The sequence below is a fragment of the Sciurus carolinensis genome, chromosome 7, assembly GCF_902686445.1.
Source record: "Sciurus carolinensis chromosome 7, mSciCar1.2, whole genome shotgun sequence".
Classification (NCBI taxonomy): Eukaryota; Metazoa; Chordata; class Mammalia; order Rodentia; family Sciuridae; genus Sciurus; species Sciurus carolinensis.
Window position 1 is genome coordinate 7,673,494 of NC_062219.1, and position 25,935 is coordinate 7,699,428.

The following is a 25,935-nucleotide window of genomic DNA, read 5'->3' on the forward strand; positions in this document are numbered from 1 at the left end:
GAGGGCCAGAGACCCTGATGCACACCGCCTAGGGTAAGTGCAACAAAGCCCTGCGCGCTCTCTGATGCACCCTGGAGGAAGGTCAGCTCTGTGGTGAGATATGAATATATTAATTTCCTGGACACTAGTGTGCTGGGGAAGGTCAACAGGCTGCGGTCTGCGAAGGGACTCAGATTTCTCCCTGTGGGGTACAGAGGCAGGATTGTTTGTGGTGCCGACGTGAGGCAGACTCAGAGAGAATGGTGTCACAGTAAACACAACCTCGCCCCGGGGCAGCTGGGGGCTTCCAGGCGGCCGCAGGACCTCTTCCCCCGCTGGAGAGGAGCTCAGCGTGAAGCTGGCCCCACCGAGGAAAGGTCTGACCGAAGGCTCATCCCTCTCTAAAGTAAACTAACGCGCACCCTTTGACTTTTGGTCGAGAGCTGTGCTGAGCTGGCCGCGCTGCTCTCTGCCGCACTTGGGGTGGTGCCGGGGCGGCCTCAGGACCGCCTGCCTCCAGGAAAATGCCAACCATGGATGACATTCTAGATCAAATAGGGGAGTTTCATCTTTTCCAGAAACAAATATTCTTCTTCTTAGCTCTGCTCTCTTTCACCTTCACCCCCATCTACGTGGGCATCGTCTTCCTGGGCTTCAGCCCCCCGCACCGCTGCCGGAGCCCCGGGGTGTCCGAGCTGAGCCGGCGATGCGGCTGGAGCCCGGCGGAGGAGCTGAACTACACGCTGCCCGGCCTGGGGGCTGCGGGCGAGGCCTCTCTCCGCCAGTGCATGCAGTACGCGGTGGACTGGAACCAGAGCAGCCTCGGCTGCCTGGACCCTCTGGCCAGCCTGGCCGCCAACAGGAGCCAGCTGCCACTCGTCCCCTGCCAGCACGGCTGGGTGTACGACTTTCCCGGCTCCTCCATCGTCACCGAGGTAAGTGAGGACTCAGAACAAAACTGCAAATCGTTGAGCTTTCCTCAAGGAGGGAACCAGGAAAGGCTGGCTGTCGTAACTGTGCCCAGACATGCTCTTGAGACCCCACGTCCATACCATCCTAGTTTCCGAGTGAAAACACACAGCCTCTAATTTGTTTGGAAAATGTGTGGATGAGTTAGAACTTCCTCACTTTCTGATGATAATGATTTTAGTGTGTGCAAGTCTCAGCCAAGAGAAACAAGTAAAAACACAGCAGGACTCCTGCACGCGGGGGCCACGAAAGGGAGTATTTCCAGTCTTCCTCTTTATCTGAACCGTGATTTAGTGTGAGATCAGATGTGCTTTTCTCTTGGTGGATTTTTTTTTTTTTCTCTAATTCACTCAAAGTGTCCAAGTGGTCACAATAAAATCTAATTGTGAAGCCTGGTTCCAACAAGAGAAAATGTAGAAACAATCATTGGAGGCAGAGCAAAATGGGAAAGTGAAATTATCCTGAAAATATAGTCAGAGCCAGTTGTCCAGCTTAGCTTGAAAGGACAGCGTGGTGCTCTGTAGAGCTCCCATGTGGACCAGCATTTAGGCTGAGAAGCCTGGTTGGAAAGATCCAGAGAAGTGTCACGCGGGGCTGAGGCTCGGGGCTTGACAGCATGCAACTCAGGAGGGCTGTGCCCCCTGCAGAGGTGAGGAAACTGAGGCCCAGAGCAGAGTTCTGCGCGCGGCCACAGCACGAGGGGCAGCAGGGTTAGCACTCGATGACTTTGCTGACGTCCAGGCCAGCCCACTCCACCCAACTCCCTGCCTCTTCCTCCCAATGAAAGCAAATGCCAACAACCACCAGCAGGACACTTTGAGCCTACTTCTAAGAGAACAGTTAAGAGATGCCCACAGCACAGTCTCCTGCTGGCTGCTTGAGTATCCTCTCCACACACCCATTTACCTGTGTGTTAGAATTTAAAGGAATATTGACTTGTGTATAAGTGGAGTAATCACCCACTTTTGCTGATGTGGTCCACACACCAGTTCAGACAAATGACATACTGTCGGATGGGAGGCTACGTGGATTCAGGATCAGTCTTTTGGTGGCATAAAGAAAGTTAACATGGTCAAGAAATAGTTTGGGGTTTGCCCCTCGGCTGCACCAGCTCAGTCTGAGGAAGGGTTAGTGAGCTCCTCCGTGCTGAGCTGCGTCTCTCAGGGTCCTAACTGGCTTTTGTTCTCCTTTCCCCTGGCTTGGAACACGCCGCACATCTGGACAGTTTAACCTCGTGTGTGCCAACTCCTGGATGCTGGACTTCTTTCAGTCGGCCGTGAACGTAGGGTTTTTTGTCGGTTCTGTGGGTATCGGCTACCTAGCAGACAGGTAGGTGAAGCACCTGTGGGCAACTCAGGTCCCACAGGTCCAGACAGCACCTGGTTCCCCGGGCTGCTCGAATCCTGCCTTTCCCCAAACCCGAGACTGCTCTACCTCCTGCCTGATGTCGGTTGTTTTTACATCCTAGGTTTCTTTTGCTGCGCTGTTTGACAATCATGACTCACATCTTTATTTTCAAATTCTCTGCGGTCAGAGCGAGAGGCTTCCTCACCAGGCAGCACGGCTGTCTTGCCAGTGGTCCAACAGCTCAGGGACGCTCTCTAGCAGAGTATCAGTATTCCATTCCTTTTGTGACTGCCAATGCTTTGGCCGCACGGCCCCCTGCGTGGTCCTGAGCAGGCCCTGAGCTCTGACCATCCTGCTCTGTCTCCCTCACCAGCGCCACCGCACCAGGCCAGTCCAGAATCTGCCCACTGCCTCTTGGACTGTGGGATTCTTGAACTGGGTCCCTGGCCAGATGGGGCTCAAAGTTTGGGACCTACAACATTGCTGTTCTAATGAAAGGGTGTGGAGTCTGCCTGCACCGAGAGGGGGCAGAGACCTCCACAATGTCAGTGTCACTGGAGAGAGATGAGGAAGGGCCTCTCACATCAAAGGTCCTCAGAGGAGCCTGGGGTCTGTGTCCTGTGTCCAGTGCTCACGCTGGTCCAGCTGGCCCCGTGTCTCTTATTCACTCCTCATTTGGGGATCCCACGTTCACCGTGCTGTAAGTTCTTACGTCACGCGCCTTTGCTCTCTTGATGTCCCATTTGATACTTTTAGGGGTCCTCGAAAGGGAAAAGACGGGGGTCATTGGCTTTACACTTGATGAGCACTTAGGTAACTTGGCTTCGGGGTCCACTGTGCACTGTGTGTTCTCTGCGTGTCATGCCCTGAACTCGAGGTTTTGTGCAGCATCACCTAGTAAGACCGTGACGCATAATTAAACGTGACTTCATAGTGTAGATGCACACGCTGTAATCATGTATTCACCCCTAAAATCTGTACTTAACTCTGAGATCGATGGTGACTACACTTCAGACTCGCTGCCCCATTCTTCTCCCCAACTCTGATATGAAACATAAGCAGAATATCTTCTCTGATTACCTGCTATTGTCAGGCCGGATTAAAGCTTGTAAACCTGTTGAAGATGCTTAATGACTTTACAAGGGCCTGGGGCCACCTGGCAGCAGGAGGGAGGCAGGATGAAGCAGAGGAACCGGCCCTCACAGCAGAACCCCTGTGGGAGGCTGAGGGGGTGAGGAGGAGGGGCATTCGTTTTTATTTCTGTTGGCACAGAAGGGGGACCAGCTGTTTGGAGATGCCTTTTAAGTCAAGAAAGACACATGGACAAGGGAGGTGCAGGGCCTGCTCTTGCTGCCCTGGTAAGCAGGTCACACAGTCCCGCACTCTCTCCTCTCCCTCCCGCTCTGCCGGGTGGAGACAGACACTAGCAGCCCTCTCACAGGGAAGATGTGAACTCAGGAGACAGCTAACCCGGAGGGCGGAAGACATGAGTGAATTATTCTCATCCCACACAAGGAGTAGGAGGTGATTCCCGCTCCGTCCCTATAGTGCCTTCCTGAGTCACAGTTCTGTCAATCACCCTCCTCCTTACGTGACCTCATGGTTCTGTTCCTGTGGTGGAAATCTCTGGAAAGCTGATCCCCCCATCCACCCACCCGAGGGCTGTATACACACCTCTATTCTTCTTCCTCAGCCCTATGCAGGGTTGGGGGTGCTCGCGTCTTCTGTTTCACGGGTGTGGGAGGGAGAAGGGTCACCCAAAGCAGTAAGACAACCCCCATAGGCTTCAAAAACACCAAGTTATTTATCTCTTGCTCCCTTAATACCCATGAACTTTAGATGTTCTACAATGGAACAAGAATCTCATGGAGAACTATTTTATCTACAGATCAAATCAACCTTGAATAAAGTATATTGTCTTCCGCACACAAAAAATTGATCTGCCTCAATAACTGATTAGGGTGTCTTTTAGAAGAAAACCAGAAAGACATTATGGAAAGGATGTAAATAAGAATTCTGAAAAGAAAGAAGGAAGGAAAGGGAGGGAAGGAAGCAGGAAGGAAGAAGAGAAAAAACTAACGCGTCTTACGGCAAGTCAACTTTTTGAGGCTCAGCTTTGCAAAAGAAAGGAAGGCCATATGTTAGAGAATTTGAAAATAAACCTTTCATAAGTTGTATAACTTGTTCTTCATCCACAACCCCCTAAGGCAGGATTTTGAGTATCACCTGACACACGAAAAAAGACTCCCACATCAATTCCAGGTGTTTTACTCTGATAACCAGGAATGAGAAGTACTGTATTTAGAACCATGCTTGAAGATGTTTAACAGTTGACTCTCTGAGGGGAATTCAGACCATTTCAGGCTACCAAAGTGAGGTCGCTGGACTCGGGTGACCAGAACTGCACACTGTTCCACAGCATTTCCACAACATAGGCACAGTATGCTAGTGAGCAGAGATGTTCACATAGAGCAAAATAATTAGGAAGCAATATGTTTTGCATGCTGATTACACTTGTTTTTAAGTTAACTTATTTAGTTGTGAGTTTATCTAATTTTTGATAATGGCTGTGTTTTACAACTAGCTGCACATTTTCTGAGTCTAATAATCAGCTGTGGGGGATCAGCACCCTGCTGTTTGCATGTCCAGATCAAAACGGAAGCAAAGTCTCAGTAGGTCCCTAACACATGAGACCAACTGTACAGGATCTCCTGAAACACGTTCCAAATCCACCATGGTGTGTAAGTTTTATTGGGAATCCTCATTTGCATATTTCATTTAGGATCACAGCAGGATCTTATGAATTAGGTTCAGATCGGGAGGAAGAGGCTACACCTGTAACCAGCTCCTGGGTGACGCTGGTCCCCACTCTCCCCTCCTGACCGTAGTGCCGAGCCTCACTGTGAGTAGCAGGCAGCTGAGAGGACTCAGAGCTGATGGTGCTGGTGTGTGCCCTTTCTCTCTGGTTTGATCTTTGGTTTTGTTTTACATGAAACCATTTAAGTGGCTATGTTTGTGGGCAGAGGGGTGGGTACTCAAACCACTTCCCCAGTTCTCCATGATTTCTTCTGGCCATGATTTATTTTTTACAATAGCATTTAACTGGAACATATCCCCAGTGAAGCTTCTCTGCTTTGTGGATTTGGCTTTCTTGCTTTGAGTCTCAATGGTGAATATTCCCTCTCCCCTTATCCCAAATTTTTGTGCATTTACAGAAGCCTTGCTGTGGCGTTTAACTGTGTGCTGAACAAGCTGTGGATGTTGAAGGAATGCCTCCTGAGAACATGTCTGTAGGGTAAAGGGAAGGGCGTAAGGTAGGAGAATGTGAGAAGAAAGGCGAAGGACTAGGTGAGCCGTGACTTTGGAAGGTGTTGAATCAAGGAAGGTCAAGGGTTATAGATTTACAGTGGGAAGCCGCTGGCGGAGAACCAGGAAAGGAGGTGGTTGAAACAGAGTCTAAGAAGTTTAGTAGCTCACAGTTATTACTAATGAGACTGCTTGAACATTAAATTTCAGAGTTAAAACATTAACATTCTAAAATAATTATTAAAGATGTTGATTATTTTCAAATGGTTAATCAGTATTTGAAAGAGTCACTGGAACATAGTTGCCCATTAATAGAGCAGCAATTACAAAAAAGTAATTTCTGCCACTATTAGCATGTGTGATCCTAATGACAAAAACACCTGGCCAGATTGAAGTGGATAAATAAAGATTAGAGATAAGATTGTCTTCTATGAAAAAAATTAAAAACCCACCAACATTGAATTAGGGTGTCTTTCAGGACACAACCAAGAGGATATGACAAAAATGTGACCAGTGCCCAAGCCAACTCTCAGAGCTATCTATATTAGTTCATTATTTGTTATTATAGTGTAACACCTGAGGCTGGGGAACTTTATAAAGCAAGGAGGCTTATTTAGCTTATGATTCTGGCAGTTCAAGGAGATGGCACCAGCATCAGCTCCGCTCTGGTGAGGACCTCATGGTGGACGGCATCATGATGGCAGGAATGTGTGTAAGAGGGAGAAATCACTTCACAAGATGGAAAGATAGGGGGTGATTCACTCGTATCATGACGCCCTCGTGACACTAGCTCAGGGTTCCCTGAGAACTACCTTAGTTCCTGTGGGCAGTGCCTCCAATGACCTCAGCTCTCCTGCCAGGCCCACCTCTTACAGGTTCACGGGCTCCCACATGGCCGCCCAGAAGACGTGAACCATGGGGCATTTAAACCATGCTGCCGGTTTTGCAAACGGAAGGAGGAAAGGCAGGGTGGGCTCAGTGCCACCCTCTTTTGGCTGGTCAGACAGGCCTTTTCCATGCGGAGAAATCGAGTCAGGTTGGATCATTTGCCACCAACATAGAGGCAAGGCCAAGATTAAACCCGCCGGCCAGGGTTCTCTGATACTGTGTGCACTGGGGCAGCTCTCCAAGTCCCTGAGCTGGTGACACCTACGTCCCTCAAATAAAGTGAAGCCATCTCCTCCCAGGGGCTCCACAGAAGCCCTCCAGAACCTGTGCAGACTGGGGACAGTTCCCGTGGAGACACACAAAGACCACAAAATCCAAAAGCACTGCTGAACATGGGTTGGGGTGTGTGCCGGATATTGAATTTTGATTTTCCCAAAGCAAAACGTTCTTGGGTGGGCAGTCGGTAGGGACTGTTCGGGTAAAGACCCCGCTGACAAGCTGATGTAAGGCCTGTTTGGGCCCATAGGACGTTCAGCACTGGGTGGCTTGAGAAAGGTGCCCTGTTCCTGAATCCCCACCCCAGTGCGACCCAAGGAACTTCATCCCTCGGGGGAGCGGAGCTCATGGTGCTTGACATTCATGCCTGGGACGCTGGCAGAATGTCCGGACCAGAACTGGAGTCAGGGATTGTCTTCATGGCTCTGTCATTTAGACTTAGCCTCTGATTCTGACTAGATTTCCACAACTGCACGAATCAGTCCGTCCAGTTCCCTCTGTTTTCCTCCCTGCAGGTTTGGCCGTAAATTCTGCCTCCTGGTCACTATCCTCATCAACGCCGTCTCTGGGGTCCTCATGGCTGTCGCCCCCACCTACGCATGGATGTTGACGTTTCGCCTCATCCAAGGGCTGGTCAGCAAAGCTGGCTGGTTAATAGGCTACATCCTGAGTAAGAGATCTGTGTACCCGGGGCCTCTCTTCCAAAGTGTGGGGAGGGCCAGGCGTGACCGGCACCCAGCTTCAAGACCCCCTTGAGAGTCTTTCATTCTGCATTAGAAAGTATTTTAAAATCATTCAGTCAACTCACTCTGCCTTCCCACTCTAAGAAGAAAACGAGGCAGAAACTAGGGTCAGCGTCACGGCACCCAGATTCCTATGTAACTCTTGAGATGTTTTATTTCTGTGCCCTGGAGTGTTATCAGACGGAAAACCCTGCCAGGCAATGAAGATGGATGCATTTGATGTATAAAGCACTTTATTACCTCACATGCTTCCATCTGAGAAAACCAGAATTATCCTCAATTTATAGACAAGGAAACTGAGAATACAAGTACTGGGGTGGACCTAAGTTACTCAAGAAGCCATTTGTAGATTCAGCAATATAATTTACATCCTATTCATTAGTAGCCAGAGTTCTAGTTAAAGTTCATGGAGTTTTAGAGTCTATTCAAATTCTAATAGCAGGATGTCTTTATAGCAATAGTAAGAAAAATCACCACCACCATTAGATCTTTGAAAGTAGCCTCATGATTACTTTCCCTTTGGCTACATTTAAATAGCATCTATATCTATACAAAGTTAGAATAATAATAAAGCTCTCATCACACTTGAGAGAACTAAAATATCTCTGCTTGCACAGCTTTATCTGGTAAAGCCAGTTTGGGGAATGAGAGGAAGAAGAGATGGCTTTTAATGTGCTTCCTGCCAAGGTAGGCATCTAATGAATGCTTGGTCAGTGACAGAGTTAATGTATGCAGTTGTTCAACCAGTGATTTGGTTTCTAGAACACACAGTAGGTAGAATTTGCACAGATGTAAATTTCAACAGAAGTTACCCTTGACCTCCTCCTGTGCATTTCTTCTCGAGTCCCTCCGAAGGTCCTCAGGGTTCACCTTGTCACCCCACCTCTCCCAAGCCATATCTACACCCCCAACCATTGTTGACACCTGTGTCACTTTGTTTAATTGTTTTAAATAGCTTGGATAATTTGCTGTCATTTGTAGAAACATTTTAGGAGTCGTTTCTGTTTGGTTTATAAATAGTTGAAATCTTTGACATATTTGTCAAATATTTAAAGCAAAAATTGTGACTTGTGGGATGTCCAGAACTCAGTCTTCGACTAAGACCGTACAAAACCAGCCTTCCCTGACTTTATGCACAGGACCTCACTCGTGTGCGTGATGTGGTCCTGGAGGGTAAGGTCACTGGGCACCACGCACAGGAATGGGGTGCCGGTGAGCCAGCTCTCGGAGAGCAAGAAGCCCTGGAGTGTGGCACTTCCCAAGTCCCAGAGTGTAAATCACTCCCCAGGGCTGATTCCACAATAACAAATTTAACAACCAGTTTGCAAAATTCCTGAAAATTTAAAAATAAGTTCTTGCATGTTTTCACCAGCTGACCCCAGCTCACTGCTGGGTTTCCAAGTCACCCTAAGAAACAGGGCAGTAAAGAAAATGCTTAACCCTGAAGAGAACTGGTTCCGCTCAGGTTTCACGAACACCAAAATCATCTATAGCCCAAATTCACGTCTCATCCACTTATTTGGATCATTTGTCATCACCTTATTATTCTAGATCAAAACTTTGCATTTGTCTGAAATATCATTGCATTTGTCCCTGAAATCATTCTATAAATCAAACATTTTTGTTCATGTTGGCAGACCTTGAATTTTATCTAAAGACATTGGGTTATAAGTTTTCTAGTAATTATTACAAGAGCAATAATTAACAAAATAAACCACAGGAGTCATGTAAAAGAGGGCTGCATGGAAGATTCCGGAATCAGGGGGTGACATTTGGTTCCTTGCACAGCCCACTGTCCTGACGGCCCTGTTGCACTGCGTTGTGCTGACCATTGGGTTCTCTCTCCAGTTACAGAATTTGTCGGGCAGAGCTATCGGAGAACAGTGGGGATTTTTTACCAAGCTTCCTTTACCGTGGGGCTCCTGGTGCTAGCAGGGGTGGCGTACGCCCTTCCTCACTGGCGGTGGCTGCAGTTCGTGGTCACTGTGCCCAACTTCTCCTTCCTGCTCTATTACTGGTAAGTCCGTTCGGAACAAAAAAGGAGATAGGTTGAAATAATTTACTTTGTTAACCCTGCTTCTGAATTCTGAGGTTTCTTCCACCCTGCAGACCTATCTCACAGGAAGTTCCCAAGTCCACATTTCAGAGATAAAAATCAGACATTCCACCACTGGAAATCAAGTGTCCTTTCACTAGATACAACAGTTTTGTGACCTGGATCTTACATTTCTTTTAGTTATTTGGTGTTTAAATTGGCTTTCAGCAGCTGTGACACAATTTGGACTGCAGACCCTTTGAAGTATTACTGGTGATATTACTGGTGATATTCTTTTCCTCCTCCGTGGCAATTTTAGGATGGAGAAAGCAGACCAGGGCACTCGCGACACTATCTCCTCATACCCATGCCCAAGACAGACATCCCCAATCAATCACAGCAGTCATTATTCCAAACAAGGTCAGAATGGCACTACAGACAGACCATACCAATCAATCAGTTACCAAGGCAAGTGAAATATATTTGTCATCCATGCCAAAGGGAAACACATGGAGAATGACAGACATTTATTAGAAACCCCTAACGCGAGTTTACCTAAAATAAGGCAGGGAAAATGCTGCTTATCAGACCAAATCTCTCCTGTGCACAGCCCACTTTCTTGGTTCCTCCTGGATGTATCCACTGGTTTTTCCCATAGTTGTCTTACCTAAGAATTGAGCATCTCAACCCTTCCCAGGGAGCCTGTATCATCCAAGAACCAGTAAAACCTGTGCCTCTGTTAGTTCAAGGGGCCATAGCAAAACTCCACAGGCAGCGTATTCAAGTAGCAGCATTTGCTGCTCACAGTGAGTGGGCTGGAAGTCCAGGACCCAGGCCCACTCAGGCTGGTGGACAGCTGCTTCCTCCTTGTGTCCTCACATGGCAGAGAGCCAGCCAGAGAGCTCTGTTCTCTCTCTTGTCATAGGACCAATCCCATCATAAGGGCTCACCCGCAAAGTCTCATCTGAACCCAATTACTTCCCAAAAGCCCACTTCCAGTTTACACATTGGGGCCAGGGCCTTGACATATCAATTTCAGGGGACACAGACCTATAGTCCATCATACTCTGAGAATGATCCTATCTCCCTCTGTCCCTTGTCTCCCTGTGCTCATTTCTACTCTGGCTGTGTCTCTGAATCTACCCTTATTTTCCTATTGCCACTAGGAAATCTCATTTCTTGCCTGGATACATTTTCCCAGTTGTTCTCTTGGCATTGGCTTTACTATCTCTGATCTTTCCTCAAACAGCAACTTAAAAATCTATTCTTCATGTCACTCCATCGCTTAGAAGTCTTTCAAACCCGCCCCCTGCCACCACCAAGAATAAAGACTTAATGTGTTAGCATGCACAAAAAGGTCCACTTCTCATCCCAGTTCTGGCTACCTGGAAGCTCTTCTTGCCCCCTTCACTCAATAGCATTAAGCTGAACTTATTTACAAGTCCACAAACTCCATGATACGGTTGCATTTTGGAAAGATTGCTCAAGATGCAGAGAGAAAACAGGTCTTACAGGGAAGGGAGATCATCTAGAGACCCTTGCAATAATCCTTCAAGAAAGGACCTGGGTTAAGGCAGAGCTGGAGGTACGAAGAGGAAAATATATGTAAACAGTTCCAACAAGGCGACAAGCAGAGCTTGGTGCAGACTGCACGTGGTAGGCAGTCCAGGGAGGGGAGGTGTGCAGTGGGTGCCCCGAGTGTAGGCTGGGCACCTGCGTGTTGGTGGGAGGCATTCAAAGGGAGGAGCGGGCAGGGAGGAGCAGGCTGGAGGGAATGAGTTGAGCTTTGGACTTGCCCAATTTGGGGTGCTAAAACAAGTAACGTGCAGGTACCCCGGGGACCAGGGAAATGTAATGATCAGGAGTTTAAGTAAAATTCATGTGTGTCTCTATCATTGCTAACGGCACAGATGAGGTCACTCAGGAGCTGAACAGAGTCGTGAGGGGAAGGGATTGGGCCAGAACTCAAGAAAGCACCGAGTTTTGGGAGTTAGGCAAAGAAGGAGAGCCAGACCAACAAAGAGCGGGGCAGCACCTTCAGAGGGAAGACGGGGTTGCAGGTAGAGGTGGGCATGGAAGTCCCACCCCATCCCAGAGTCACGGTCTCCCACCCCCACCCCAGAGCCTCCCCTGGCCACTGCCTAGGCCTGGCAGGCCTCCTCCATGCGTGGGAAGCCATGCCTGCAGCTCGGGGACCCTGCTGCTGTTGGCATCAACGGTCAACTGGCTGATGTATTACTTGACTGGCCCTATGTGCAGTCAGCTCTGAGGTCAGGTAACACTGGGCCCTGTGGTCCAGTGTCCTGTCCCAGGCCAGATTCCCATTCCTGTGGATGACAGTCCAGCCTTTGCCTGAATATGAGTAACCCTGTTTTATCATGAAGCAAGCCACTTTACTCTAGAGTGAATTCAAAGCTTATGTTCAGGAGAACTTGGATTGACCAGAATTTCCACTCCTGTGGTTTTTGCTCAGTAGTCCTAATTTTCCAAAATATTGATTTGATTTCTGTACTATCTAACAGGTCTTTGACTATTTGGGTAAGCTCTACCCAGACCTTCCAGCTGGAAGCCTGTTTGGGCTCCCACATTCTGGGACTCCCTGCCTTCTGGTCCTCCAGTCCAGGCAACAGTTGGCCAAGTTGACCCTGGGCTTCATTAAGGGTGAGACTGGAGATGCTCATGAGCACCAGGTGGCATCTAGGAAAACAGCCCTTCAGTGACACAGTGTGAGCTGTGGTTAGCCGTGGAGGAATAGCCATACTCCTGGTCCCAACCCGAGCTCAGCCAAAAGGAGTTGCCCTGGCTCCCCCCCCCCCCCCCCCCCCCCCCCGTGGTACTGCCACAGAAGCATCCATCCCAGGTCCCAAGGATCCCTGCCCCTCAGGGCACTGAGCCGTGATCCCTGCTACCTACCTTTATGCTGTGACCGCTGCAAGAAGAGCCCTGACTTCAGATACTCACTGTGCCCTCGGGGAAATCAGTTTCGGGAATGATATGTTATTTATATGTGACACACGATACACGCACACACGCACACTTGCTTTCCCCACGAGGGTTGGCACACTTCCCCTTTGACCCCTTCTGTCAGTTCTCAGGCTTTTACAAAAGGCTGGGGGACCCCTGAGGAGGGAGCCTGAAGGCTTCCAGCCAAGGCTGACTACAAGTCAGCGCTTGAGGAAGGAAAGAATCAAACACGCGCTGCAGGGTCTTTATCTCCTTTCTAGATCCTGCTGAACACCCCCGGTAAGATCCTCACAGGTCCCCGGGTACGCAGATGGGGGCGGGCCAGCTAAAGTCTCCCCTCCACTGACATTGTGCTCTAGGTGCATTCCTGAGTCTCCAAGGTGGCTGATCTCCCAGAACAGAAATGCAAAAGCCATGAGCATCATTAAGTACATTGCCAAGAAAAACGGAAGACCCACGCCAGACTCTCTCCAGGTAAGTGGGGCAGTCATGGGGAGGGGCTGGGACACCGTGCCATTAGCAATGGAAATGAGGAGCCACGGCGGAGCCCACCACTGTGCATTTGGGCCTTCTTGTAGGAAATGCAAAAGACTATTTCATGCCTGAGACGTACAGTTCCTCAGGAGAGCTCTGCAAACAGATCCAAGCACCCAACTCACAAGGAATTCGAAATTCCAAAGTCAAATGAAGAGCTTCTCTCTTGTGCGGCTCACAGCACCACTGGCCACTATCCCACCCACAGGCACATCCAGTGTCCCCAGGTCAGATGCCCAGGTCCATAAAACAGTCCTTTGAACACAAATAATATCTTGGATAGAAATTGTTTCCAAACATTTTAAGCAAACCTCTGCCTTCTTAAAGAGAATCCAGTCACTGAGGAAGCCACTTGTGCTTCAGGGCTGGCAAGGAAAAGCCCTTTTCTTTTTCTTTGGCACCTGCACAAGAAGAATCTTTTTCTTATGCACAAGAATAATCAATTGGTGCCACACCCAGTGGCCAGCGTCGCGGGGCTCACTGACCACAGTTTGCTCCCGGAGTCGTTCCCGTTCACCTGAGCCGCGCTTTTCTAGGGAGGTGCACTTGGCCGTCAGTAGATCTCATCACCTTGGCCTCAATCCTTTTCTCCTAACCGGGACTAGAGAAGAGAAAATGAAGGACATTAGGGAATTATGTTGAAATAAGAGTGAATCCCTTCTGAATGAGGATCTAGGTAGATCTCCTGTAAGAGCTCGGATTCACGACGTCTAGGGCGAGGTTTGCAGGCACGGGTGACTTTTTTCTTCACTTCCCCCATTCCTAGTCTGTGGAAATGCACCTGCTTTTCTACTAATGACCAGGTGACTCTAATGCTTTGGTTTTAGATTCTTTTGTTGATTGGACAGGGTGTCAGTCTGTGAGTCACTGTCCCACCAGAGATGACGTTCAGACCATGGTGACCGTCTGGTGACTGCCAGTCTTGCTCATGTTCCATTCTTTCATGGACTGTCAACATCCCTTTGGGGAAGGAGGCAGTAGAATGGAGAGTCCAAGCTCCATCACCTAGCGACTGTTTTTCCAGAGCTGAACATGTCATGTGTTGATTACACTCGTCGCCTGGGGACCTCGTGACAATGCACATCGCCATCTGTGTCTCGATACTTTATTACTTTTTCCCATACTTCTTATTGGCGCATTATAGTTGTAGATAATGGTGGGATTCCTTGTTACTTACTCATGCGTGCACACAATATAACAAGGTAATTTGGCCAATATCATTCCCCATATTTCCTTTCCCCCTTCCCCTTGTTCCTTTCCTCTACTTTTCTGATGGCTCTTCAAGTTTCATAAGATCCCCCCACATCTTTCTTTTGCATCTGCTCTCTAGCTTCCACATATGAGAGAAGACATATGACCCCCGACCTCCTGAGTTAGACTTATTTTGGTTAACATTATGTTCCTCAAGTTTCATCCATTTTCCTGCAAATGAGATGATTTCATCTTTATTTATGGCTGAATAACCCTCCACCGTGTATAGATGCCACTGTCTCTATCCATTTGTGGGTTCCATACCTTAGTGGGCTCCATAGTGTAGATATGCTATTTCTAAGAAGTTCCAGCCAGTGCTGATGCTGGTCTGAAGGTAAAGGTCCCAGAGAGACTTGAACCTCCTGCCTGACAGGCCGCAGAGGGGTCCACATGGGTGACTCGCTGCTTAAGGTGCCTTAAAAATGTCTCTTTAACTATGCACCACAATTTGCCTAACTTCTCTGTATCCATTATGATTATGTATTCCTCTTCCATAAAATGGGTTGGAAAAATAGATCCTCACTTATAGATTCTTTGTAAAGATTAAATCAGACAAAATAAGAAGTCCACATTGTAGGACCGGGCACATGGTGGACTCCAGAAGTGTGGATATCATGATCATTTCCCTTGGACCAGGGACCCCACCATTAAAAAGAGGAAGCCATTTTCATTACTTCTTTGCTTAGAACCTGAGAGCAGATGAGGAAGTCGGCGAGAAGCTGAGTCCTTCCTTTCTTGACTTGGTCAGAACCCCTCAGATAAGGAAGCACACCTTGATCTTGATGTACAACTGGTAAGATGTTTTTCTTTGTGGCTCTTGATTTAAAATCCCTCCAAATGCATTGAATCGCAGTCACCCACATCAAGGGCGGAAACAAGGGCGGCTTCAGCATGACCTCGTCCTGGTGTAGCATCCAAGGGGGACGGTGGCCTGTGGCTCACGGCGAGGCTTTCCAGGAAACGCCGTTCTCACCAAGCTTCCAGGGCTCGGTGGAGGTCGGCAAGGCCTCAACCTGGGCTGCTCAGGGAGTTAGCATCTCTGGGGTTCTAAGATGCCAAAGCAGACCCTCGTCTCCAGAAACCGGTCTAAATGGCCTGGGGCAGTGCCCGGTAGTCAAGCGCACTGACATCCTCCAGGTGATCCCAGTACGTGGCCAACCTGAGAACTACGGGCGCAGGTGAGCCAAAGAGGAGTGTGGACCTCTCAGTTGTCCAGGGCTGCCAAGGAAAGAGACATTTCTTTTTCTTTTTGTTCCTAGAGGGGAAAAATGAATACACTTATGATCAAGAATATCCCGGGGGTTCCACGGTCCCCTTACTGAGCGAGCCGCCTTGGCCTCCGCCGGCTGCGCGGAGCTCTGGGTCGTGCCTTTCCTAGAAAGGTGCTCAGAGCACAGTGTCCTGCACCAGCCCCGCAGGCTTGTCACCACTGACCCAAGCGAAGCTCGTCACAGCCTTTCAGGGGGAAGGCAGCCTGGAGATCTGGCCTCCTTCTCCTTGCTTCCCTGTCACCTTCGTGACTCCTGACCGTCCTCGGGTCTTCCATTACAGTGATGACTGTTTCAAGTCAACAAAACTAGACCCGTCAGGGCAGAAGGAAATCGTGGAGAAGGGAGCCGAGCTGCTCTGGCCTCCTGAGGTCGGTCCTCTTGTCCCGACTGCTTTCAAAGACCACGAAGAGGCACGATTCACAACCTCTGAACTCCAGATGGTTCTCCCTCAGTACGGTGCTCTGCTAAGGCACTCCGGGCCTTCACAGGGAGTCATCTTGATTGCTCCCCTGTTCCTTGTTCTCTGGTCACAGCCAGCCACAGAGGTGGATCAGCTAGTGTCAAAGAGAGGGGATGGAGGGAGAGGTCGCCCCGTCAACTCCTGTTCTTCCAGAAGCTTCTCCATGGGTGGGGGTGTGGTGCTCAGTCTGACTGCGTCTCTCCTTCCTGCCCAGGTTCACGAGCTCTGTCCTCTACCAGGGCCTCATTATGCACATGGGCCTCTCGGGGGACAACATCTACCTGGATTTCTTCTACTCTGCACTTGTTGAATTCCCAGCCGCCTTCGCCATCATCCTCACCATTGACCGTGTGGGTCGCCGGTATCCTTGGGCTGCGTCAAACATGATGGCAGGAGTGGCCTGTCTAGCTTCCATTTTTATCCCTGATGGTAAGTTTCAGGACAAGCTGGGATCTTGTCCCCAAGGCCTTAAGAGGGGGTGTCATGGCCCTGTGATAGGAAGTCCTTGTAATTTATCACACAGATCTATTTGGAAAGACAAAGGGGAACACTCAGGACCTTTCTGAGCAAACCTATATGGCCAAACTGCTCCTAAGAAGAGTGATGCACAATGTTTATAGCAGCACAAATCACAATAGTCAATCTATGGAGCCAACCTAGGTGCCCTTCAGCCGATGAATGGATAAAGAAAATGTTGTACATATACAGAGTGGAGTATTACTCAGCCATAAAGAAGAATGAAATCATGGCATTTGCTGGTAAATAGATGGAACTGGAGACCATTATGCTAAGTGAAATAAGACAATTCCTCAAAAAAACAAAGACTGAATGTTCTTTCTGATATGAAAAAGCTAGTCCAAAATCAAGGGGTAAAAAGAGAGAGAGAGAGAGAAAGGAAATGGAGGATTCTATCAAAATAGAAGAAAGATCAGTGGATTAGATGAAGGGGATTGAGGGAGTGGAGAAGGGATGGGGTAAGGGAAGAAGAGTGGAATGAATCTGATGGGACTTCCCATGTACAAAGTACATACATGAATATACCACAGTGAACTTCACCATCATGTATGTCCACAAGACGCTTACTAAAAAAAATAAGTAAACTAAAAATAAGTAGCAGAAAGATCAGTTGAGTAGAGGGATGGGGATGAGGGAGGAAGGGAGGGAAAAGAGGACGTACTGGGGACCCAATTAGAGTGAATTATGGTCCATGCCTTTATAATTATGTCAAACTGAATCCTAATGTTATGTAAAACTAAAAAGAAAACACAAAGAAAAAAATGTTAAATACAACAAAAAAAATAGAATCGCATAGCATCACGTTTTGAATAAAAACTGAAACTAAAAATAAGAACACCGATGTGCACCCAGCTGCACTCTGATGTGACAACAAGGGATGACGTGAGACCTTGAGCTACAGCCTCAGAGCTGACCCTAGCAGGGGCCTGGGCGCTGGGAGAGCAGGCCCAAGGTGACAGTCTGGCTCGGGACTTCTGGGAAGCTCCCTCCTCCACTCCACAGCTTCCTGCCGAGTAAGAGAGAGAATGTGCGTGCCACCCGTGAGCGACTCTCAGGACTGACTTTGTCAGTGGAAGAGGGCCAAACCTAGAACAGAGTCCTTGCAGCCAGGTGAAGCGTTGCTCCACTCCTTCATTGAACAGCACTTATTGAAAATATGCCCAAGCTTTGCGGTCTCTCTGGGGTGACCCCTGCCGCGTGGCCCCAGCTTTGGAAACTGCTGGCCCACAGTTGCCGTTCACAACAGGAGTCCAGTGGTTAGAGGGTCCTAGAGGCAAAACGGTGGAGACCTAGAAAGATCAGAGGTCGCCAGGGATGGGGCAGCTGGAGAGGCAGAGGGCAGGGGACTCGGGAGGCAGAGGAAAGCTCTGTGCGGCTGCAGTGGTGGACATACGTCATCGGACATTCGCCCTGACCCACAACATGTCACCACCAAGAGCCACTTCAAATCCTAGTGTAAACTATGGCCTGCGGCAATGGTGGCACGTCCCTGCAGGTTCACCCAGCAGAACGTTCCGCTCCCTAGGGTGCATTGATAATGGGGGAGCCACGAAAGTCGTTTTTAAAGAAGAAAGACTCAGATGGCATCTAAGGTTAAGCAGCTCCGGGGAGCTTGCTGCCCGTCCTGAGCCTGGAGACCCACCGGCTTCCGTTCCGAGCAGGGAACCTCTCAGACCACCCCGCTCGGGAGCCGGGGCTGCTGTGCACTGTCTGAGCAGCACGCTCTTCCCCGCAGATCTGCATGGGCTCAAGGTCGCCGTCGCGTGCCTGGGCAGAATGGGGATCACCATGGCCTATGAGATCGTGTGCCTGGTCAACGCCGAGCTGTACCCCACGTTCATTAGGTGAGCGGACAGGTGCCACCAGCCCTGTTTTCTCCTGGGTCGCCTGGCACAGCGGGGCTCTCCCTGCCTTGGAAAGCACAGCGTGGGGAAGGTGAGGCAGAGAGGCCAGCAGGCCAGCAGGGCCCCTCCCTCCTACAGGCAGGTGGAGGCTGCATCCAGAGGCTGCTTGGGAACAGCAGGCAGGGGATGCAAGAGAGGGAGCACAGGTGGCTGGGAGGGCGGGCGACAAGTGCGAGGTCAGGTTGCTCCTCCTCCTGGAGGTTGGCGAGCACAAGGGGTGTGCAAGCACCATCTTTGTACCTTGAATATAATGCGAGCAATCGGGTGGGGTGGCGCACGCCCATCATCCCAGTGACGCGGGAGGCTGAGGCAGGAGGATCGCAAGTTCAAGTCCAGCCTGGGCAACTTAGCAAGAGATCCTGTGTGAAACACAATTTTGAGAAGGCCTGCAGATACAGCTCAGTGGTGCGGCACTTGCCTAGCAGGTTCAATCTCCAGCACCTCCATGGAGAAGGGGCGCGGGAGGAGGAGGAGGAGCGGGAGGGAGGGAAGCGTGCGAGCCATGCTCCTCGGTTCTCGGACAGTCAGTGCTTTGGGGAAGGAGGAGTCGGGGGAGCGGGGAGACCCCTGCCCTCCTGTGATAAGTTAAATGGTTAAATCCCGCACTTCAGGAACCTGGGCGTGCAGGTCTGCTCCTCGCTGTGTGACATCGGCGGCATCTTCACGCCGTTCCTGGTTTACCGACTCACTGAGGTCTGGCTGGAGCTCCCTCTGGTGGTGTTTGGTAAGAAATGACGCACGCCTGTAATCCCAGCGGTTCCGGAGGCTGAGGCAGGAGGATCCCGAGTCTGAAGGCAGCCCCAGCAACAGCGAGGCGTTGAGCAACTCAGTGAGACCCTGTCTCTAAATAAAATACAAAATAGGGCTGGGGATGTGGCTCAGTGGAGTCCCCTGAGTTCAATCCCCGGTAACCCCCCACCCCCCAAAAGAAAGGCTATGGCCATAGAGGTCTTGAACACGACCCATTTTTCTAGGGACCTCTATTTCTCCACAGGCACCATGCCCATTAGTAAATACTAGTTACTAGGATTTGTAACGTTATTGGTAATGCTAATTAGCAACACTAGCATTTGTAATACCATCAGTCACGCCTAACACAATCATGGGACTCATGCTTCAGAGGCAGAGGACAGGGGTGGGCGGGAGGCCATCTTCCTGCAGCCCCCAGCTCTCTCTGCTGACCCTCCCCCTCCGGGTCTCGGTCAGAGAGCGAAGCTTCCTGACTCTGTGCCCAGCAGCACTAAAACACAAAGCCCTTTTATTATGTCAAAGAAAGGCAGTTAAAATTTTGCAGGTGACAATTTCCAAAACACAGAGGAAACGAAATCCAAGAGTAAAAAGTGCTTTGGTGGTGGCTGCCTGTGGGCATGACCCGCCCACCCCCAGGACTCTCGGACTTCGGGAGCTGGGACTGTCCTTCCCCTTCCCACTGCCAGTGGAGCTGGGACAGGTGGGAACACAGGCACTGAGCACAGATAGCAGGTGCCAGGGACGAGTCCAGAGCATGCTGGACACGAAGTCTGGAAGGGTCCTGGGGATCCCGGCAGCTGCCTTTCCCCACAGTGCAGGCTGTGGGACAGATGCTCCCCTCGGGTCGCCCAGACCGGAGATGTGAACCCTGTTAGACTCATGCACACAGTCCTCTGCTCGGCTTAACTGGACACCTCAGAGCACCCCTCTCAGCCTCCCGGGGGATCCACTCTGAGCCACCTTTAATGTGACTGTGTAGTCCTTTCCCTTGGGCACGCGAGGACATAATGTGGTTGGGAGGAGAGAGGCTGCGGTCTGACCTGCTGGTGGCCACGGGGAAGCACCTCCGGCTTCTCCCCTGTCTGCCCCCCACCCCCCACGCTTGCCTTGGTCTGTTTCTTCCCTTTTCAAGGGATCTGGGGGGAAACAGGGCTTTGTCTGCGCTGCATCTGTCACAGCCGCTCCAGACCATCCGTGGACCTCCCCCCAAAACAGACTCGGCGGACTCCTCACACCCGGTATCATAACAGACAGCTCGTTGTCCAGAGAGAACCGTGCCTGGCCCCAGAGTTGCTGGCACTGCTGAAGGGACCCTTGCCCCAGAGTCCTCTTCTCCAACACTGGCTGAGGGACTGTCCCAGAGCCCCTCGTCCTCTGAAGAGGTGCCCATCCCACCCTCCGGCCTCCTTCTGAGCGGAGTTAGAGGCATCTCAGCCTCAGCCACTCCCTTAGGTGGACAGCAGGTGGCCGAGGGGTCAGGAGAATATTTCTGGGAGCAAAGGGATATTTCATGTTTTTCTAACTACTATTTAACTAAGCAACACAAGGTCCAGACTTCGGCCGGGCTCATGCCTCGCCTTCCCTGGAGAAGGTAAGGAAGCGTGGTGCTCTTTCCTGCCTGCCCTCCTTCCCTTCTCTTCCCTTCTTGCTGTGATGCCCACCTGGCCTTCTCCTGGGCTCAAGCGACTCTCCTTCCTCAGTCTCCCAAGTCCCTGGGACTACGTGTGCTTGCCATCACACCCAAATTACTTTCATTCTCTTTTCTTTTTTTTTTGACAGTGCTGGGGAGCAAACACAGGGCCTCACACTTGATAGGCAAGAGCCCTACCGCCAAGCCCCGTGACTGCATTTCAGTCCTCGACATTAACTCAAAGACAATCCCCATTTTACTTTTGAAAGTCTCGTCTCCTTCCCTTGCCAACCTTTAATCTGGCAGCTAGCAGGAAACAGGTCTTGTAATTGTGCATTTAACTTCTTTCCTTCTCTTTTTCACACGATACTAGTGTGCTAATGGTGGGCTTGAAATAGCTACTAAACAGCCACCTAAGTCTTCAATGAAGATCAAAGCATTGGAAAATCCTGGTTGAAGGATCCTGGAAAAGTCGAGGATGCTTATCCTGGCTTGTTAGCTGGCCTTTGTAAATGTACAACGCTAAATGGAAAATTTGATGAATCTATTGTTCGTGGGAATTCTCTCTTCAGAAGCTCATATGCCAACTGGGTGTGCTTCCTGCTGGCACCCATTGCAATACAGTGACTAGTAACTTTGGGAGGTTTGGGGGAGTTAGATAGGTTAGCTATTCAGTAACCACGTCCGTAGTTCAGACAAATATTAACTCAGTTCAACTTCATAACAAGCCTGCAAGGTAGATATTTTGTCCAGAAAAATCAGACGGTCAGAGCGATTGCAGAACTTCCCAAGACCCACAGACTGGTGAGGAAGTCAGTGGGACCAGGCGCTTGGTGCTTCAGTGGCAGTGCTTTGTGGCATCTACGGTCGCCATTTTTTGAGGGTAAAAGTGGAATCCAGCAGGCAGTGCTTTGAAATCCCCAACTAGCAAAGATCCCACATCCCACTTCCTGCATTCTGTTAGGAAATATAAACGCACGTGGCACCAGGACCAAAACTGTATCAGAATTTAAAGAAACAAAACTGTCAACTGTAGCAACTCTGGTTGTCACTGAAAAGCACAACTAGAGTCGAAGGAAAAAGAACAACAGGAACTTGACAAACCCCTGATCTTGGACTAAAGGAACCATGTTTTTAATGCCATTGTGCAGTGACATGGGACTCTTACTTTATTTGCTGGTAATGGTCCAATTTTTCCGACTTATTTTCATTACCAAGTGCTTTATATTGGCAGAGTTATGTTCTTTTTCATAGTTAGGTTTTTTTCCAGAGTTATTTTCTAACTCCGAAGTCTCTTAGTATTGTGGCAATGTCCTCTTGCCTAGAATAAATTTGACTCAAAATGTTAAGTATTTCATTTCCCTAAAAGGAATGGTCAGCCAATGGCATTTGGAATTGGCATAATATTTATGATGGAAAATAAGGCAATTCAAGATGGCAAAGAAATCTATAAATAAATATAGGAAAACAAGAGAGAGAGAGGAGAGAGAGAGAACTCTAATTACAGGAATCTGCCTTTCCATCTCTAAATGTGATTTGCACTGTTTGCCTTCTAGCTGTGGTTGGCTTGGTTGCTGGAGGACTGGTGTTGTTGCTCCCAGAGACCAAAGGGAAGGCTCTGCCTGAGACCATTGAGGAAGTTGAGAACATGCAAAGGTAGGCAACTGGGGTTCCTAAGTGAATTTTTCAGTAAAGTTTTGGGACAACTCTACCCAGTTGGAGAGAAAGATGAGGTCGAATCTGTACCTCATATCACACTGTGGGATAAATTCAAGTTAAACCAAAGGCTTAAACATTAAAAAAGAAAGAAAGGAAGTATACAGTAATAAATATGCTGTAGGAGGCTTCCTTTATACTTTCATGATAAGGAAGGTCTTTCTAAATATGACAATAATAATAATAATACAAGACTCATAGAAGAAAGGTTCATTAGTTGGCATTCACAAAAATTTAAAAATCTGCTTCAAAAAGCTATCATAAAAACAAAATGGCAAATTTAGAGAAAATAGTCCCTGCTGTATAAAGGGCTGATTTCCTGAATATATAAAGAGCCCTAACAAATCCATAGGAGTAACTACCCAATTAAAATAAAAGGCAAAGAACTTGAGCAGCTAATTCAGCAAAAAGGAAATCCAAATAGCTCTTAAATACAAGAGAATATGCTCAGCCTCCTGTATGATCCAAGAAATGCAAATGTACACTTGGATTGTTCCAGATCACCTTACCTGGAGCCTGGTGTCTTGAGAGAGAGGCAGGGATGAGGGTGGGGGCGGCAGCCCCTGCATTGCTCGGAGGAGTACAGATTGGGAACCTGTGACAAATGTCGCAATGATGAATGTGCACGTCCTTTAACTTAGCAATTCCACCTGCTCAGAATTTACATGAGCAAAGTGACACATGTAGATCAAGCATTTTTTACGTAACAAAGATTAGAAACAACCTAAATGCACATTTTCTGGAAGACTGGTTAAATAAATTACAAGAGCCCATTCAACAAAATACTACACAGCCATTTAAAAAATAGGAGGCAGCTTTAATACCCTGATAAGGAAAGTTCTTCAAGATGTACCATAATGGCAAAAAAGCAAAACATAGAAAAGTAGGTGTTTTATTATTTGTGAAAATACAGTGTAAATATATAAACATATAAAGTATTGCTAAAAACAGTGAAAGTATATGTTGTGATTTAGATATTAGATGTCTCCCAAAAGCTCATGTGTGAAACAATGCAGGAAGGCTTAGAAGTGAATGAATGGGTTAGGAGAGCCTTAGCCCGACCAGTGAATTAATCCTGATATGGATTAAGTGATTGATAACTGAAGGCAGGTAGGTTGTGGCTGGAGGAGGTGGGCCCTGGGGTGGGCCTTTGGGGTTTGTATTTTGTCCTGGTGAGAACAGCTCTCTTTGTGCTTCCTACTCATCGTGTTCTGAGCCATTTTCCTCTACCACCCTCTTCTTCCCTGATGTTCTGCCTCACCTTGGGCCCCCCAAAATGGAGTCAGCCATCCAGGACTAAGACCTCTGAAACCATGAGATCCCAAATAAACTTTTCCTCCTCAAATTGTTCTTGTCAGGTCTTTTGGTTACAGCAGCAAAAAAGCTGACCAAAACACTATAGAAATGAAATTGTGTGTGTGTGTGTGTGTGTGTGTGTGTGTGTGTGTGTGTCACACACAAAAAAATAGCCCCCGCTAATCCCATGGCTTTACTTTCCACAGTTTCAATTACCTGTGGTCCCCCTCCATCCATCGCTGTGTGAAAATATTTAAAAGGAAAGTTGCAGAAAGAGACAAGTCATACATTTTACATCACATGCTGTTCTGATCAGCATGGTGAAAACGTGGGCTGTGCCTCTTGTGGTAAACCTCACACTCATGATGTGAATGATTCCTTTGTCCACAGTACCTCTGACATACATGCTGCCCACCTGTTAGTCACTGGGCAGCCATCTCAGTTATCAGACAGACTGCTAAGTCATGACAGCGCTGCGTTCAATAACTCTTATTTTACTAAATAATGATCCTGAAGTAGCGTGCTGGCAAACTGGACCTGCCAAAGAGAAACTGTAAAGTACTTGCTTTAAGTGAAAAGGTAAAATTCTCAACTTAGTACAGAAAGAAAAAATAATATATGCTAAGGTTGTCAATCAATATGGTGAGAATGAATCTCTCATTGTGCCTACTTTCTAAACTAAACTTGATCAAAAGTATCTACATAGAGAAGAAACAGCATATATCATGTTCAATACTGTCTGTGGTTTCAGATATCCACTGGGGGCTTAGAATGTACCCCAAGGACAGGGAGTACTGCTATAGGTGTATGTAATGTATCTGTATGAACACACATATGTATGTATGTATCACATATATCTGTTTTACTTGAATCTCTGGAATAATGTGCAAGAACCATAACATTGGTGTCTATGGCATTTGGTAGCTATGGGATATGGATAGGAGGGAGATTGTCAATGCATATCTTTTTACAATTTCTGGATTTTAAACCATACGAACCTACTAGAAAAAAGTCTAAAGAGAAATCTTACAATTCCCTCTCCACAGTCTGTTCTATGGTATGCTAAGACATTTTAATCTCTCTTGTCCTCTGCATTTTTGGCCCATCGGGGCCATGAACTAAACTGACTTTCCTCCTTTCCACTGACCCACACGACCCTTCATATCCAGTACGTGGCACAATGCTGCTGAATCACTGAGGTCTGAGGTCTGAGGCTTTTCCTCAGAACTTGATCTGAGAGTTAAAAGGGGTCATACACTGGCAGCCCCAGGACAGACCAGGTCCTCAAATGCTTTGTTTGACCCACACAGTGTTTACACACACACACACACACACACACAAACACACACACACACACACACACACACACACACACACACAGGGCAGGAGCTCTCCAGATATCCGTGGGTAAGTGCAGAGGCCTCCTGGGCTTCTCTCAGCCAGCTCAGGTCAGGCCGGCAGTGGTGCATGGCAGTGAGGAGCACAGGCCATAAGCCTGAGAGACCTTGCTCACCTTCCCATCGGCGTGGCCTTATTGCCTCAGAACCTTCATTTGTAAATGGGGACAACAGTGTGCACTCATTGGATTTTTGTAACCATTAACTGAGACAATGTATGTAAACTTCCTGGTACCTAGTAAACATCCAGAGCCATGGTAACTGCTCTGAGAAGCTTTCCTAGTTGTTCTACAAAACAAAAAAGTACTGAGACCACTCGTTGGAGACCAAACCATAAAGCGTGTTCTGAGCTGTTCCGAGCCTGCTATTCGAAGCACACACTCCTGCCCCATCCCAGCTCAGTTTTCATCAGGCTGGTATGGGGTGGCTAAAGAGATATTTCCAGTAGCCTTTCTCTTTATGATCTTCAGATCCTCCGACGACGATTCATACCGGGGTTGTTTCCTTTCTCCCTTGTTTTTTCTCTGTATTAGGCAACCTTGTTCACTGGTCACATGTAGAAGGCAAACCTGTGGGAGGCCCAGGGAATTAGGGAGGGACAAGGGCCGAGGCAGCTGGGTCAAGGGCACCTGTACAAAGAGGGGGGGGAGGCAGGGCATCCACAAGTAGGAGGACAGACCACAGTTGGCACCCAGAGTGGACC

General features: G+C 48.6%; 1 protein-coding gene across 1 annotated transcript in view; it reads left to right on the top strand.

The window, feature by feature from the left end:
• Positions 1 to 503: 503 nt before the first annotated feature.
• Slc22a2 (solute carrier family 22 member 2) overlaps positions 504 to 25,935 on the top strand; it is a 31,752-nt gene continuing 6,320 nt past the window's right edge. Inside the window, exons 1-10 of the mRNA XM_047558734.1 lie at positions 504 to 914; positions 2,174 to 2,277; positions 7,281 to 7,435; positions 9,357 to 9,525; positions 12,867 to 12,981; positions 14,979 to 15,085; positions 16,238 to 16,452; positions 18,275 to 18,383; positions 19,055 to 19,167; positions 22,380 to 22,479. Of these exons, the coding sequence (XP_047414690.1) occupies positions 504 to 914; positions 2,174 to 2,277; positions 7,281 to 7,435; positions 9,357 to 9,525; positions 12,867 to 12,981; positions 14,979 to 15,085; positions 16,238 to 16,452; positions 18,275 to 18,383; positions 19,055 to 19,167; positions 22,380 to 22,479 (1,598 nt within the window). The remainder of the gene's footprint in view (positions 915 to 2,173; positions 2,278 to 7,280; positions 7,436 to 9,356; positions 9,526 to 12,866; positions 12,982 to 14,978; positions 15,086 to 16,237; positions 16,453 to 18,274; positions 18,384 to 19,054; positions 19,168 to 22,379; positions 22,480 to 25,935) is intronic.